The 17,370-nt window shown below is 35.3% G+C and overlaps 1 protein-coding gene across 9 annotated transcripts in view; it reads right to left on the reverse strand.

The window, feature by feature from the left end:
- ALMS1 (ALMS1 centrosome and basal body associated protein) overlaps window positions 1–17,370 on the reverse strand; it is a 198,418-nt gene that overhangs the window by 51,814 nt on the left and 129,234 nt on the right. For all 9 annotated transcript variants that reach the window (XR_008995797.1, XM_036930659.2, XM_036930658.2 and 6 more), the window contains one exon: window positions 13,066–13,233. Coding sequence is in view for 8 of the 9 variants with exons in the window: in XM_036930659.2 (XP_036786554.2) it covers window positions 13,066–13,233 (168 nt within the window). In the remaining variant the exon portion in view is untranslated. The remainder of the gene's footprint in view (window positions 1–13,065; window positions 13,234–17,370) is intronic.

The following is a 17,370-nucleotide window of genomic DNA, read 5'->3' on the forward strand; positions in this document are numbered from 1 at the left end:
CTCTAGACCAGGAGGGAAATATGTTGTAAAGGACAGCTGTAGAAAAACTTGGTGAAGAAAACAGGAAGGAAGGAAGGGAGGGAGGAATTTGTGTAATTTAAATGTAGACTATACATTAGTATTGTATCCATGTTAAATATATTTGATAATTATACCATAGTATGTAAGGAAATGTTTTTCTTTTTAGAATATATATACTATGGTATCCAGGGATGAAAGGACATGATGTCTACCATTTATCCCCTCATGGTTCAGATAAAATATTAGTAATATATATATATACATTTATCGATTGTTAAAGAGATAAAGCCAGTGAAGCAAAATGTTAACAAAAATGAATGTAAGAGAAATAAATGGAAGTATATTGTACTGTTTTCGCAACTTTTTGGTGGGATTGGTAGGTGGCTGTATTATGGAATAATTTATCTAAACTCTCAACATTGACTAAAATTGAAACACAGGTTCCTTTTCAAATAGCAATTCGACTTAACAGGGCTTATAGATAAACACATAAAGTTGTACCAAAAGAATGAAGTAAAATTACACACACATACAAAAGAATATTCACTGCAGTATTCTTCAGATTACTAAACATATGGTAACAACTTAAATATCTAGTTAAATTATGGTATATCAAATCACTTAATATAAAATGTTTGTATATGCATAAATATTCCTTTCATTGAACAAATATTTCTGGACTACCTGGCAGCATTTTATCTAAATGGATATGCAAAAACCTGATTAACCCCTCTTATTATGGGAAAGTGGAACAAGGGGCTTCAGGGATAGAAGGGAAACTTTTCTTTTCACCTGAAATTCTATGCATTATTTGAATCTTTTACAATCAGCATGTTTAACTTTAATTTTTTTAAAGTAGTAAATCATATTTTCAATGTACTTTATGATTTATTTGAGGGGAAGTTTTCAGATGCTTCTATATAAAATTTCATTATCAGAAGTTAACTACCCCAACCTTTACTCTTAAGGAAGTACCATGAGATGATGATTATCTACTTCCATTGTTCTATAGAGCCCTTTATACTCAAGGAATTCAGCTTGCTCATTTTCTACTTTCACTATATAGTTTACTTACATCCTAAGTCAGTGGGACTGGGCTGACTGAAATTACTGACATTAGAAAACGAATATATTTAACAGTAATGTTACCTAATTCTGCACTTTTTAACTTACTGCTTTATTTTTTAATGTATTCTCATAGCCTTTCACAATTCTGCTTCTTTTATGCTGTTGCCATGGTTATCCTTCCTGAAATACAACTATAATCATGTTACTTCTCCATTCAAAATGTTATACTGGCTCTTAATTTCTGTTAAGGATAAAATTAAAGTCCTTAGCCTAGTGTTCCAGGTTCTGCAGAATTTGGCCCCAAATACATTTTCCTCCTTTCTTTCTCTCTCTCTTTCTTTCTGTAATAATACTGTGAAAGGACTGAACAGGAGACACACCCTCTTAACAAAACCTTAAATGTACAATATATTATTCTTGACAGTAGGTACAGTGTTTTACAGCCGATCCCTAGAACTTATTTATTTTGCTTGACTGAAACTTTATACCCAGTGATTAGTAACTCATTTCCCTCACTCCCCCAGTCCTTGGCAATACCATTTTACCCTTTGATTTTGTGAATTTAACTATTTTAGAGTCTCATATAAGTGAATTCATGCAATACTGGTCTGTGACTGGCTTATCTTACTTAACATAATGTCCTGAAGATTTATCCATTGTGTCACATATTGCAGCATTTCCTTCTTTCAATGTATATAACCACATTTTCTTCATCCATTCATCTCTGAATAGACTGTTGAGTTGTTTTCATTTGTCTCCATATATTGTTTGATCTCTGTTTTAATTTGGTCATTGATTCATTGGTTATTTAGGAGCATGTTGTTAAGCCTCCATGTGTTTGTGTGCTTTTTTGTTTTCTTTGCATAATTTATTTCTAGTTTCATACCTTTGTGGTCTGAGAAGATGGTTGGTACAATTTTAACCTTTTTGAATTTACTGAGGCTCTTTTTGTGGCCTAGTATGTGATCTATTCTGGAAAACGTTCCATGTACACTTGAGAAGAATATGTATCCTGATGCTTTTGGGTGGGGTGTTCTGTAGATGTATATTAAGTCCATCTGTTCTAATGCATTGTTCAGTGCCTCTGTCTCCTTACTTATTTTCTGTCTGGTTGATCTGTCTTTTGGTGTGAGTGATATGTTGAAGTCTCCTAAAATGAATGCACTGCATTCTATTTCCCCCTTTAATTCTGTTAGTATTTGTTTTACACATTTAGGTGATCCTATTTTGGGTGCATAGATATTTACAAAGGTTATATCCTCTTGTTGGACTGAACCCTTTATCAAGTAACATCCTTCTTTGTGTTTTGTTACTTTCTTTGTTTTGAAATCATTTTGTCTGATACAAGTACTACTACTCCTGCTTTTTTCTCCCTATTATTTGCCTCAACCATCTTTTTCCATCCCTTCACTTGTATTAGTGTTTGTGTCATTGGGTTTGAAGTGAGTCTCTTGCAGGCAGCATACAGATGGGTCTTGTTTTTTGGTCCATTCTATAACTCTATGTCTCTTGATTGGTGCATTCAGTCCATTTACATTTAGGGTGATTACCGATAGACACATACTTATTGCCATTGTTGGCTTTAGATCTGTGGTTACCAAAGTTTCAAGGACAGCTTCCTTACTATCTAACAGTGTAACTTAACTCACTTATTACGTTATTTCAAATACAATATAAAGGTTTTTTTCTCTCCCTCCTTCTTTCTCCTCCACTCTTTATATATTAGGTGTCATATTCTGTACTCTTTGTGTATCCCTTGACTTTGTGGATAGTTGATTTAATTTTGCATTTGCTTAGTAATAAATTGGTCTACTTCTTTTACTGTGGTTTTATTTTCTCTGGTGACAGCTATTTAGCCTTAGGAGCACTTCCATCTAGAGCAGTCCCTCTAAGATACACTGTAGAGATGATTTGTGGGTGGTGAACTCCCTCAATTTTTGCTTATGTGGAGATAGTTTAATCCCTGCTTCAAATTTAAACAATAATCTTGTTGCGTAGAGTATTCTTGGTTGGAGGCCATTCTGTTTCACTGCATTAAATATATTGTGCAACTCCCTTTTCACCTTTAAAGTTTCTCCTGAGAAGTCTGCTGATAGCCTGATGGGCTTTCTTTTATATGTGATCTTTTTTCCCTCTCTGGCTGCTTTCAATACTCTCTCCTTGTCCTTGATCTTTGCCATTTTAATTATTATGTGTCTTGGTATTGTCTTCCTATGATCCCTTGTGTAGGAGATCTCTGCACTTCCATGACCTGAGTGACTATTTCTTTCCCCAGACTGGGGAAGTTTCAGCAATTATTTCCTCAAAGAGACTTTCTATCCCCTTTTCTCTCTCCTTCTTCTGGTATCCATATAATGCAAATATTGTTCCTTTTGGAGTGGTTGCACAGTTCTCTTATTATTCATTCATTCCTAGAGATCTTTTTTTCTCTCTGTGCATCAGCTTCTTTGTTTTCCTGTTCTCTGATTTCCATTTCATTTACCATCTCCTCTACTTTATCTAATCTACTTTTAAATCACTCCGTTGTATGTTTCATTTCAGATACTGTATTTTTCAAAGTTTCTATATCTTTGTTGAAGTCCTCCTTGAGATCTTGAATATTTTTCTGTAGTTCCATGAGAATGTTTATGACTCTTATTTTAAAATCTTTATCAAGAACACTGGTGATCTCAGTTTCAGTCAACCCTCCTTCTGGAATTTTTTTCTTGCAGTTTTGTTTGGACCAAATTCTTTACCGTTTCATTATTTTAGTGTTTTCTATGGAATAAGAACTTTTTGTAGACATCGCCCTCTAGTGCCCAGAAATGCTACTTTCTGGAGCTGCTGAGCACCTGCAGCAATGGCAGGTGTAGAAGGCAAGAAAGAGGAAGTAAATCCTGCCAGGAGGGAAGAGATCTTTCCTGCCTTCCTGTCTGTAGTGCCTGCCTCCACTGCCAAGTCCAGTGGGCTGAGAATGTAGGGAGGAGCCTCTGTGTTATGCCTCTATAGCTGTGATAGGTGGGGCCATCCTCCAGCTGGCCTGGCATGATGGTGGAGACAGGTCAGTGTGACTGGCGACTGGCGAAAGGAGTGGCAGGCTGAGTACCACAGTGGGCGGCCTTGAGGCTGTGTTGCCAGCCAGGGGAATGGAGCATCTGAAGCTCCTGAGAGCTTCTAACCTGCTGGGCTGAGCATGCTGGGACAATTCTGTCTACCTGCCCTTTCTCCTGAGCAATGAGTTTTGTATCTTTGCCCTTTTAATGCCCCTCTCGTTGCTGAGAAATCTTTCAAAGTGCCCACCTTTCTTCTGTCCCAGGGGATCCCATGTATGTACCTGTTCTCCACAAGATGCTGTAATCTCAGTCTCTCCAAGTATTCCACCTGACTGTGCTTTCCAACCCCACTAATCTCCATAGCACCATGTAATGTGGGTTCATGCTCCTGGAGTAGATCTCCAGGACTGGGTGTTCAGCAGTCTTGGGCTTCTACTCCCTCCCTGCTTTGTCTCTCTTCCTCCCTCCTGTGAGTGGGTTGGGGAGGACTTGGTTCCCACCAGATTGCAGCTTTGCTACTTTACCACTATCTGTGAGGTCTTCTCTTTTCCCCAGATGTAGGCAGTCTGTTCTGCAGTCTTTGGGTTGCTTTTTCAAGGTTAGTTTATTTGCTGTATATTCGTGTTCTGTGATTTTAGGAGGATGTTTCTGCCTCACTTCTCATGCCACCATTTTTTTTTCCTCTCCAAAGTGTGTTTATTCTTTGTCAAACCCATTTAGTGAGGATCCTTTATCTAGAATAGTTTCTCAGCTTTTGTCCTCCAAACACTAACATTTTTTAAAACGGCAGGCTAGTTATTTGCAGAATGTCCTTCAGTTTGAGTCTGAGTTTCATTGTGATTAGATGAAGTTATGAATTTTGACAAAAACTCTACATGAGTAATGTGTCCTAAGTGCATCACATCTGGAATACTTTACTTCAACTTGTCCCAGTGCTGATTATGTTAACCCAGATTACCTGGCTAAGACGCTTTGTAGAGTTCTCTATGGTAAAGGTAAACTTTTTTCAACTTTGTAATTAATGGGTAATGTGGGAAAGTATAAATACCCTACTCCCTAATAAATTTTCACTCAATAATCTTATCCACTGATGAGTCTTGCTTAAATCTATTATTACTATAATGGTTGTAATGTGGAGATTTTCCAACTATTTTTCATTCTTCATTTAGTTGGTATCATATTATATTCTATAAAGAAGAGTATCTCTTTCCTTATCTAATCAATAAAGCTATCGCTCTATCTAAATTATCTTATCTGTTTTAATATCAGCATGGATATATGAATTTTCTAAAATAAAACTTTTTATTTTCAAAGTTTTAAGATTTATAGAGAAATTGTGAAGATAGTACAGACAGTTTATTCTCCATAGCCAGTTTCCCCTATTAGCACCTTACATTAATATAGCACATTACATTTTATGAACCAAAAAAGTTACATTATTATTAACTGAAATTCATACTTTTATCAGATTTCCTTAGTTTATACCTGATGCCCTTTTTCTGTTCTGGGATTCAATCTAGGACATATTACATCTAGTTATTATGTCTCCTTAGGTTATGCTGATCTGTGACAGTTCCTCAGTACTTCTTTGTTAATCAAGGCCCTGACAGTTTTGAGAAACACCGATCAGGTACTTTGTAGGATGTCAGTCATTTGGGTTTGTTTGATGTTTCTCTTATGGTTAGATTGGAGTTATGATTTTGGGAAGGAAGACTTGAAAGTGCCATTCTCACCACATAAGGGTAAATAGCATCAGCATGACTTAACTATTGATGTTGAACTTGACTAGCTGGCTGAAGTAGTGTTTGTCAGAGTTCTTCACTGTAAAGTTATTCTTTTTTCCCTTTCTATACTTTCTTTGGATGGAAGTCACTGTGTAAGATATGTTCTTAGGGAGTGGGAAATCATGCTCCACACCTCCTTAAGGATAGAGTATCTATGCAAATTACTTGGAATTGTGCACAGAAGAGTTGTCTATTTGCTCCCATGTATTTATTTATTCAATCATTGTATCAGTATGGATATGGATATTTGATTATAATTCAATACTACTATATTGTTCAAATTACAACTTTGGTCATTGGGAGTTCTTTTACTTGGCTCTTGTATCTCTTTGTGAGTTTTTTTTTTCTTTACCTGCTAGTACTACAAGATGCTCCAGACTCATCTCCTCTATTTCCTGCTCTAATCCTAGAATTGGAATTCCCAAGGAGCCCTGGAAATTTGTTTTTGTGGGTCTCATTTATATCTTTTGTTTTTTTTTATGCTTTTTCATTCATGATGCCTTGACTATGAGCTTGGCATTTGGGGGAATGTTTTGAGGTCTCGGTTGAAATTTCTTCAGAGAGATAGACATTTGCTTCAGTATGGCATGTGAGTTGGCACTACCAAGCTAGGACCATTTTAAATAAAATTCTGGGCTGGAGGATTTTCAGAATACACATGTAGTTTACTGCACCAATAAATTGTATAAGTGCAAAATTCTTTACTGTAATCCTGTGTGAGAGCTGGTTTGCATTTACAAATTTTCAGGATAAATTTGACACTGCTTTCTCTCCCCAAACTCATTAACAAGGTTTAGACATGTAAGTTTCCTTGTTTTCCTCTTCTTCATGGATGTGTTTATTTTGTTTTTAATCTTTTATTTAGACTGTAACCTATTGGAAGCCCAGCTTTAAGCAGGAATAGCCATTAAAATTTTCACTGTGGGTGGGCCCTAAGTTTTATATTTTGTCCACAATTTCATGTAGACATTAAATATAAAGTCCAGCTCTATAGACTGCATCTGAAACCTTTAGGGTGACTAGCTTTAGTGCTTATTTGTCAGGTTCCTGCTTTCACTCTATTTTGGGGAGCTACAGATGCTTTATTTTCATTGTCAACTCTGTGATGAGTTTAAAGATAGCTTTGATATTTTAAATCCAGCTTTGTTTTCCTTAAGAGAGGTTATCAGGACATCTAATCCACCATATTACCAAGAATAGATACATGGAAAACAAAAAATAAAATGGTAGATGTAAATCCAACTCCGTCAGTAGTACTGAACATTAAAAATGAGCATATTAAACAATTTAATAAAAAAGATGAGATTGTCAGACTGGTTTTGCCAAAAAGAACCCATGATCCAATTATACGCTCTCTTTAAGAGATGAACTTTAGATACAAAGATACAAATAAACTGAAAATATAAGGATGGACAAAGATGCAAATAGCAACAGTAAGAAAGCTGCATGGCTATAATAACATCAGAAAAAAAAATGTTACTAGAGATGAACAGGGCTATTTCATAATGATACAAGGGTATCCATGAGACAATTATAATAATTATAAACATGTCTATCTGGTAACAGAGCAACCAAATCTGTGAAGCAAAAGCTGACAGAAGTGACAGGAGAAATAGACAATTCAACAACAAAAGCTGGAGACTTTAATAGTCCACTTTAAATAGTGGGTAGACAGAAGGTTAACAGGGAAATAGAAGACTTGAGTAACAGTGTTAACCATCTAAACCTAATAAACATATACAGAGCATTCTAACCATACGCACTCTTCTAAAGTGCATATTGAGTATCTGCCAGACAGAGAGATGCTAGGCTATATGACAAGCCTCAATAAACTTAAAAGGAGAGAAATAATACAAAATATGTTCTCCAACCACAATACAATGAAATTAGAAATCAGTAACAATAAAATTTGGGACACTCAAAATGTGAAGTTAGACAAAACATTCCTAAATAACCTAAGGGTTAAAGAAGAAATCAAAAAAGAGAGACCAGAAAAAATAATTTGTAATGAATGACAACAAACTAATGAGATATAGTTAAAGCTTAGAGGAAAATTTATAGTTGTAAATGCCTGTATCAAGAAAAGATCTCAAGTAAAAAAACCTAAACTTTCACCTTAAGACATTGGAAAAAGAGAAAACTAAAACTAAAGAAAGCAGATGGAAGGAAATCATAACGATTAGAGTGGAGATTACTGAAACAAGGAATTTTAAAAAGAGAAAAATAACAAATTAAAAGCTGGTTCTCTGAAAAGATCAACAAAACTCTTTAGGTAGCCTGACCAAGAAAAAACGAGAAGATTCATATGAAAAATGAAAGAGGGAATATTGCTACTATAAAATAAATTAATTTTACTTATTTATAAAAATAAAAAGCATTATAAAGGAATACACTTTACTATGTATGCCAACAAATTAGATAATTGAGGTGAAATGGACAAATTCCTTCCTAAGAAGCCACAAACCACTGAAACTGACTAAAAAAGTAATAGACAATCTGAACAGATCTAAAGCAAGTGAAGTGTGTGAATTAGTAATAAAAAAAATCACCTACAAAGAAAAGTCTAAGACCAGATTGCTTCACCACTGAATTCCACAATTTAAAGAAGTTAATACTAATTTTTCACAGCCTCTTCCAAAAAACAAAGAGAAGGGAACACTTTCCAATTCATTTTATGAGACCAGTGTTACTCTGATAATAAACCCAACAAAGACATCACAAGAACACCACAGGCCAATATCTCTTATGAGTATGGATACAAAAGACCTCAACAAAATAATAGCAAAAGGAAACCAGCAACATATAAAGAGTTATACATCACAAACAAGTAGGATTTATTCCATGAATGCAAGGTTGGTTCAACATCCAAAAGTCAATCAATATAATAAAATACAACACTCAGTTGATCACCTCAAAAGACAAAAAGTACTGACAAAAACAAGCCTGTTCTTGATAAAAACACCTAAACTAGGAATAGAGGGGAAATTCCTCAATCTGATAAAGGGCATCTATGAAAAATCCACAGCTAAAATCACACTCAATGACTTAAGACAGGTGTACAGGGAGGATAGGGTTACAGTTAGAGACAGGGTCTGGGTTTAATGTGAGGGTGAGGGCAAGATTGAGGTTTAGGGTTACAGTGAGGTGTGGGTGATGTCAGTGGTGACGGTGAGGGGTTAGGTTCAGGAGCCAGGGCTAGGTTTAGGGTTAGGTTTTCGGAAAGGTGTACGGGGAAGGTTAGGGTTCCCAGTAGAGTCAGGGGCTGTGTTTAATGTGAGGGTGAGGGCGAGATTGTGTTGAATGTTGTACACATTTGAATAGGGTAAAAAACACTAAATTGTACACTTTAAATGGGTGAGTTTTATGGTATGTGCATTATATATCAATGAAGCAGCTTGAAACAGTGTTTTGCAGGCATTTGGAAAGGTTTTTTTTAAGTCATTTTAAAATATCAAACATTTATGTGTATCTATTAGATCAACCGCATTATTTACACTATTTCCAGAAGTTTTTTTAAACTTAAAAATATATCATTTCTTAAGCCAGGCGGAGAAAGACAAGTACCAAATGATTTCATTCATATGTGGAGTATAAGAACAAAAGAAAACTGAAGGAACAAAACAGCAGCAGAAGCACAGAACCCAAGAATGGACTAACAGTTACCAAAGGGAAAGGGACTGGGGAGGACGGGTGGGAAGGGAGGGATAAGGGCGGGAAAAAAGAAAGGGGGATTACGATTAGCATGTATAGTGTGTGTGGGGGCACGGGGAGGGCTGTGCAACACAGAGAAGACAAGTAGTGATTTTACAGCATCTTACTATGTTGATGGACAGTGACTGTGAACGGGGATGTGGGGAGGACCTGGTGAGGGGGGAAGCCTAGTGAACATAATGTCCTTCATGTAATTATAGATTAATGATACCAAAATAAAATTAAAAAAAATATATATATATATCATTTCTATGATTTCATGAACAAATATGTGTGTTTAAGCTCCCTACAACTATTCTGTATTGCCCATTTCTCCTTGAAGGTTTTGTTAGGTTATGGTTTGTGCTGTATTTTTCTTTCATGCAAGCAAATTCCACTCCCCTGCCCCCATGTAAACACCTTTTACCTAACACTATCATAAGAGTTTTTATATAATTTTGTCTTTATTCTTATATATAGCAACATAAACTTCCTTACTGATGCTGCTCCCAGTTTTGATTTTATGTAAATTTATACTAATTCATGTTGATTTATATGTTATAGCCTCATTGGGCTTGCAAACCTGTATAAAAATTTCTTCCTTAATTCCTGCAACACTTCTGGTGTTGTCTCTATTAACATCATGTTTCCAAATTTCTTGTTGATATGTCTGTATAGTTTTCCTACTTTCAACCTTCCCGAGTCATTTTATTTTCAATGTGTCTGCTATACAGCATGGAACTGCATTTATTTTTAACCTAATCTGAGAAGATTTTTTAATTGGTGAATTTATCCCATATGTGTTTATTTATATAGACTTCTTCTATGTTCTCCATTCTTTATTTTATGGTATTTTTTTCTTTTCTTACAAATTTACTTTGTTTTATTTTTTCCTCCATTTATCCCCATACTACTACTACCATTTTTCTAAACATTTTGAATGGTTTATAGTTTGATTTTAACTGTTTAAGGGGTAACTTTTACAATGTTATACATGCATATGTATTTCTTGATTTATCAACTTTAGAGATAAAATTAGCTCATGTATACCTCCTTTAACACATGACACATGACTGGTGTCGACTACTACAAACAAATTTTTCCTGGGACGAGGTTATGTCCTTTTTAATTGTAGGTTCACTTTTCCTTATACATTATATCTTTTTGTTATTTATTTTAGAGACACCACAGACATGACTGTTGGATTGTCACTGTCAGTCTTCAAACTATTTATTCTAATTGCATTTATCTCTTTTCCTTGTTATACTTTTTCCCCTTCAATTTGTTATCTGATCCCCTAAATCTCTCTTTACATCTTATTATCTCAACTTTTATTTAATATATTTTAAGTATTTTAATTATTCAGAGCACAAAACACCATAGGAAAAATTTTCTTCTGTCTTCCACAGTATGCTTTTGCAGATTATATTTCCATCTTTCTTTTCTAATCTGTCTCCTTTGCTGCCCATTGCAGGGTTGCAATGTTCTGTTTTTTCATCTTACACATTTCTTTTTTTTTATGTGGTAAAAAATGTAACATTAAGTTTACCATCTTTACCATTTAAATATATATTTTAGTAGCATTAAGTATATTCATTGTTGTAAAACTGATCTCTAGAATATTATCTTCCAATGCAGGAACTCCACAAAACTAAATACTAATTCTCCCCAGCCCTTAGCAACCACTTTCCTACATTGTTTCTATGATTTTGACTACTTAAAATGCTTAACATAAGTGGAATATACAGTATTTGTCCTTTAGTGACTGGCATATTTCACTTAGCCCAAATGCCCTCAAGGTTCATCTATACTGTAGCAAGTGACAGGATTTCCTACACTTTTAAGGCTGCATAATATTATTGTGCATGTATATACCACCTTTTATTTGGCCATTCATCTGTTGGTGGACATTGGGGTTTTTTCCATATCTTTGCTATTGTGGATAATGCTGCACTGAACATAGGTGGGCAGGTATCTCTGAGACCCTGCTTTGAGTTCTTTTTGATTTATACACATAGGATTGCTGGATCATGAAGTAATTCTCTTTTTAATTTCTTGTGGAAACTCCATACTATTTTCTATAATGACTACATCATTTTTATTTCCACCAATGCTCAAGGGTTCCAATTTCTCTGCATCCTTCACAACAATTGTTCTTTTTTTTTGATAGTGGCCATCCTAATGGTTGGTTGTGTAGTGGTATCTCATTGTGGTTTGATTTGCATTTCTCTGATAATTAGTAATATTGAGCATCTTTTCATATGCTTGTTGGTCATTCATATATCTCCCTTGGAGAATTGTCTACTCAAGTTCTTTCCCTATTTTTAAATTGGGTTTCTTTGTTGTTGTTGAGTTACAGAAGTTCTATATATAATTCGAATATTAACCACTTATGACTTCCAAATATCTTCTCCCATTCCCTAGGTTACATTTTCATTGTGTCCTTTGATGCACACTTTTCAATTTTGATGTAGTACAATTTATTTTTGCTTTTGTTGCCAGTGCTTTTGATGTCATATCCAAGAAAGCATCTGCCAAATCCAATGTCAAGAAGCTTTTCCTGATCATTTCATCTAAGAATTTTGTAATTTTAGCTCTTATGTTTGGATGTCTGATCCATTTTGAGTTAATTTTTGTATATGGTAAATGTTAAGGGTCCAACTTCACTCTTTTACATGTGGATATCCAGTTTTCCAATACTATTTCTTGAAGACACTGTTCTTTCACATTTGTGTAGTCTTGGCACTCTTGTGAAACACTGATCTTATGTATTCTTGATGTGGGCCACCGCACCTGGACTATTTTCAAATTACTGTATGGATAGATGAGCTCCTCGACTCATTTCCTTCCTTAACTGGGTACTGTTCTAACATCCTCATCCTCTAAGAGTTAAAGTTTATAACTATGAAGTAATGGCTGTGTCCTATACTCTTCATTTGTTAGAAAAAAGGGGGCCATGGGTAAACATAAATGGATTAGATCTTAGTTCTTTTTTTTTTTTTTTGGTATCGTTAATGTAGTTACTTGAACATTATGGTTACTAGACTCCCCCTATTATCAAGTCCCCCGCCACATACTCCATTACAGTCACTGTCCATCAAGATCTTAGTTCTTTTTACTGCAAGTTGTAACAAGTTTGTATAAAGTCTCTTTCCATCTTTATCACAGTCTTCTGGAATACCTTTAGATGTTAAGCACTAAGACATGATACTTCACTTCTACTACTATCAGCCTTTGGTATTAATTTGTATTCCTATTTCTAAGTTGCCAACATCTTTTCCCAGAAGTAACAATCATTTTACAAATCAATATACATATCCACACAAAGTAGCACTGAAGTAATTTGCATGAGAAAGCAAAAAAAAAGAAAACATGGATCTCTATTTAAATTGTGAGGTTATATTTTCATCAGAATGAAATGGAAACATAGATATAGGCTCCTCCCTCTCCCCCCTCAATAATCCCATTACCTGCAATATCTGTCTGCAAGGATTCTTTGTCTTCTGACCAGGCTTCCTTAGGAATTGCCTTCTTACTATGGCTCTCTTTCTGTTTAATGGCTTTGGTGTCTGGTAGGCTTTCAATCTTTGTGTTTTCTAACTGAGCAGAATGCTCTTTAGCAGCAGCATCCTTGGAACCTGAGAGAGGGAAATTAACAAAGTATCCAGACAGGAAGTCAACAAAAAATATTTTTAAATACCTGTCAAGTATCTACTATGAGAAAGGCATTATTACTAGTTTTAAAGAAAAAAACAGGTCAATCAGGAATATGTTCATGTACATATTATTAGAAGAGTAAATCCACATTATTAGAAGCAAGCATTTTTTCCCTAAAGGGACAGCCAGATCCTTTTCTCCAGATGGGAAAATTAGTGGTAGAACACATTTACTTTGTCCAAGATTCACAAAGCTGGAGAAGTGGCTTAACAAAAGGTAAGAAATAGTTCATTGATTCATTTGACGTAGTTCTGTGAGAAGTAGGTCCAACATGGTGGCAAAGAGCAAGCCTGAACCAACCTTTTCCCACATATACACTGAAACTACACCTACACACCAAGCAATTCATCCTGAGGAAGAACTGAGGGCTGAGTTAACACCACCTACACAAGGGATAAAAAGACCACATTAAAAAATAGCAGGAGAGACAGACACATGGTAACGGAGGGAGCCCCATGCCCAATGCTCAGTGAGACCCTAGAGGAGGAAGGGATATCACTGAGAGACCTGAGCAGATTTGCTTGCCTAGAGGCATGGAGAGAAAGCCAGAGTTTGCAGATTAAAGAGTGATCTTACTGTAAGAGAAAGAAATTGATTTTCAGAACGAAAGCATCTACCAAATGATGGGGGAACTACTAGAATTCTCTCTGGGACCAACAATGCTGGTGAGCACAACTGTTCATGTTCCCCTTGCACATTACTAGGGTGGAGGGGAGTAGGTGAGCACTATTATTTACATTCTGCCTGCACATGGCTAGCATGGATGGAGTGGGATGAGCCCCACTGTTTACATTCTCCCAGCACATTGCTAGTGCCTATGGGAGCAGGGAGAAATGCCATTGTTTACATATCCCCCCTTCCCTTACCTAATCTTGAAAGTGTAGATGGGAGCAGAGACAGGGCATGCACACCAGTTCCAGACTTAACCAAGATATCTTCTGGACCCTGCTAGCACCCAAACACACCTACCAGAAATTCAGCAATTCTGCTGGCACAATACTCATGTGGATTCACTCTTCTCATGCTTCCATTCCCAGTCCCACCACCAATGAGGCCCCAGACCAAGGCCCACCTAGGAGCCCCAAGACCATGCCCATCTGCTCCCCACTGACCCACCTAACCTCCAGCTAGCCTGCCAAAATCTCCACACATATGCAGTCATCCAGAGGACATTTTTAAAGAAGGTCATGCATGCAAGACCAGGAGAGGTAACACTTCTGCCTAACCTATAGAAACAAACATAGAAATTCACACAAAATGAGGAGACAGAGGAATTTGCTCCAAACAAAAGAACAAGACAAACTTCAGAAAAGAACTAAATGAAACAAAGTTCAGCACTCTACAAGATAAAGAGTCCAAGGAGCTCTGCATCAAGACAGATAGTAATAAAAATGTCACACCAAAGACAAAGAATCATAAAAGCAGTGAGAGAAAAACAATGAGTTACGCATAAGAAAAACTCTGTAAGTCTATCAGCTGATTTTTTTTCAGCAGAAACTCTACAGGCCAGGAAAGAACAGCATGATGTATTCAAAGTGTTGAAGAGAAAAACTTACAACCAAGAATATGCTACCTGGCAAGGTTTTCATTCAGAATTGAAGGAAAGATAAAGAACTTCCCAGATAAACACAAGTTAAAGGAGTTCACCATCACTAAACCAGCTTAACAAGAAATGTTAGAGGAACTTATTTAGAAAGGAAAGAATAGGCCATAACTAGAAGCAAGAAAATTATGAAAAGAAAAACTTTACTGGTAAGAACAAACAAAGCAAAGGCTATAAAATCACATAAAAGCTAGTATGAAGGTTAAAAGACAAAAGTAGTAAAATCAGTTACTTTTAAAAATTAGGGAATTCAGTAAATGAAAGGGGTTAAAGAAGAAATCATGGACATAATACATGGAGGAGGGGGAGTAAAAAATGTGCTGTTAGAATGAATTCAAACTTAAGTGATCATGAACTTAACATAGACTGTTATATGTGTAAAATCTCATATATAAACCACAAGGTAACCACAAACCGTAAACCTATAATAGATACACAAAAAATAAAGAAATCCAAGCACAACACTAAAGAAAGTCATCACACACAAAGAGGGCAAGAGAAGAAAAGACCACAGAAGAACAATAAAAATAACAAGAAAACATTTAACAAAACGGCAATTAAGTACACACCTATATCCTTAATTACCTAAATGCAAATGGACTAAACACTACAATCAAAAGACAGACTTGACTGAATGGATAAAAAAACAAGACCCATCTAGGCTACAAGGGTCTCACTTCGCACCTAAAGACACATACAGACTGAAACTAGAGGGATGGAAAAAGACATTCCATGTAAATATAAATTAAAAAAAAAAGCCAAAGCAGCAGAACTTATTTCAGACAAAACAGACCTCAAAACAAAAACTATAATGAGAGACAAAGAAGGACATTATATAATGATTAAGGGCTCAAACCAGCACAAAGATAAAAGAATTGTAAATATTTACACACCCTGCAGAGGAGCACCTAAATACATAGAGCAAATACTAACAGACATAAAAGGAGAAATTGACAGCAATCAATAATAGCAGGGGACTTTAATACACCACTTACATCAATGGGTAGATCATCCAGACACAAAAATCAATAAGGAAACAAATGGACATTATATATATATACATATATATATATATGTATATATATATAATGTTATATCCAAAAACAACACTCATTCTTTTCAAGTGCACACAGAACATTCTCCAGGATAGATCACATTAGGCCACAAAACAAGTCTCAATAAATTTAAGAATATAGAAATCATACCAAACATGATATGAACTAACCACAATGATATGAAACTGGAAATTAATTACAAGAATAAAACTGGAAAAAACAGAAACATGGAGGGTTATACAGAATGTTATCGTACAACCAATGGGTCAAAGAACAAATCAAAGAGGGAATCAAAAAATATTTGGATAATAATGAAAATATAAACACAATGGTTAAAAATCTTTGGGATGTAGCAAAAGCACTTCTAAGAGGCAAGTTTATAGCAACACAGGCCTACCACAAGAAATAAGAAAAAAACTCAAACAATCTAACTCTACACCCAAAATAACTAGAAAAAAGAACAATAAACAAAGCCCAAAATTAATAGAAGGAAATAGTAAAGACTAAAGCAGAAATAAATGAAATAGAAATTAAAAAACCAATTCAAAGGATCAGTGAAACCAAGAGGTGATTCTTTGAAAAGAAAAACAAAATTGATAAAACTGATAGCTAGATTCATCAAGAAAAAAGCAGAGGATCCAAATAAATAAAATCGGAAATGAAATAGACATTACAACCTACACCACTCAAATATAATTAAAAGGAACTACTATGAAAAATTATATGACAACAAACTGGAATACCTACAAGAAATAGATAAATTCTTAGATACATGCAATCTCCCAAGACTGAACCAGGAAGAAATTGAAAATCTGAAGAGACTAGTAATGAATGTAAGCAGTAATCAAAATACTCCAAATACCAGATGGCTTTAGATAACATTCTACCAAACATTTAAAGCACAGTTAATACCTATCCCTCTCAAACAATTCCCAAAAACAGAAGAGGAAGAAAAGCTTCCAGATTCATTCTACAAGGCCAGCATCACCTTGATACTAAAACCAGACAGACATTATATAAAAAGAAAATCACAGGACCAATATCCCTCAATAATGAACACAGATACAAAAATTCTCACCAAAATATTACCTAACTGAATTTTTAAATACATTGTAACAACCAATCACCATGACCAAATAGGATTTGTTCCAGGGATGCAAGGATGATTCAATCCTTGGAAGTGAAAGGAAAAGTGGCTGACAACTGACACCACAGAAAAACCTACATGCCAACAAATTGAAAAACCTAGAAAAAACAAATCAATCAATGTGATACACCACATTAATAAAGGCAGGATAAAAACCATATGGTCATCTCAATAGATACAGGAGAAACACTTAACAAAATTCAGCACCCATTCATGATAAAAATTCTCTACAAAGTGGGTATAGAGGGAACAT

Source organism: Manis pentadactyla, chromosome 2 (assembly GCF_030020395.1).
Source record: "Manis pentadactyla isolate mManPen7 chromosome 2, mManPen7.hap1, whole genome shotgun sequence".
NCBI lineage: Eukaryota > Metazoa > Chordata > Mammalia > Pholidota > Manidae > Manis > Manis pentadactyla.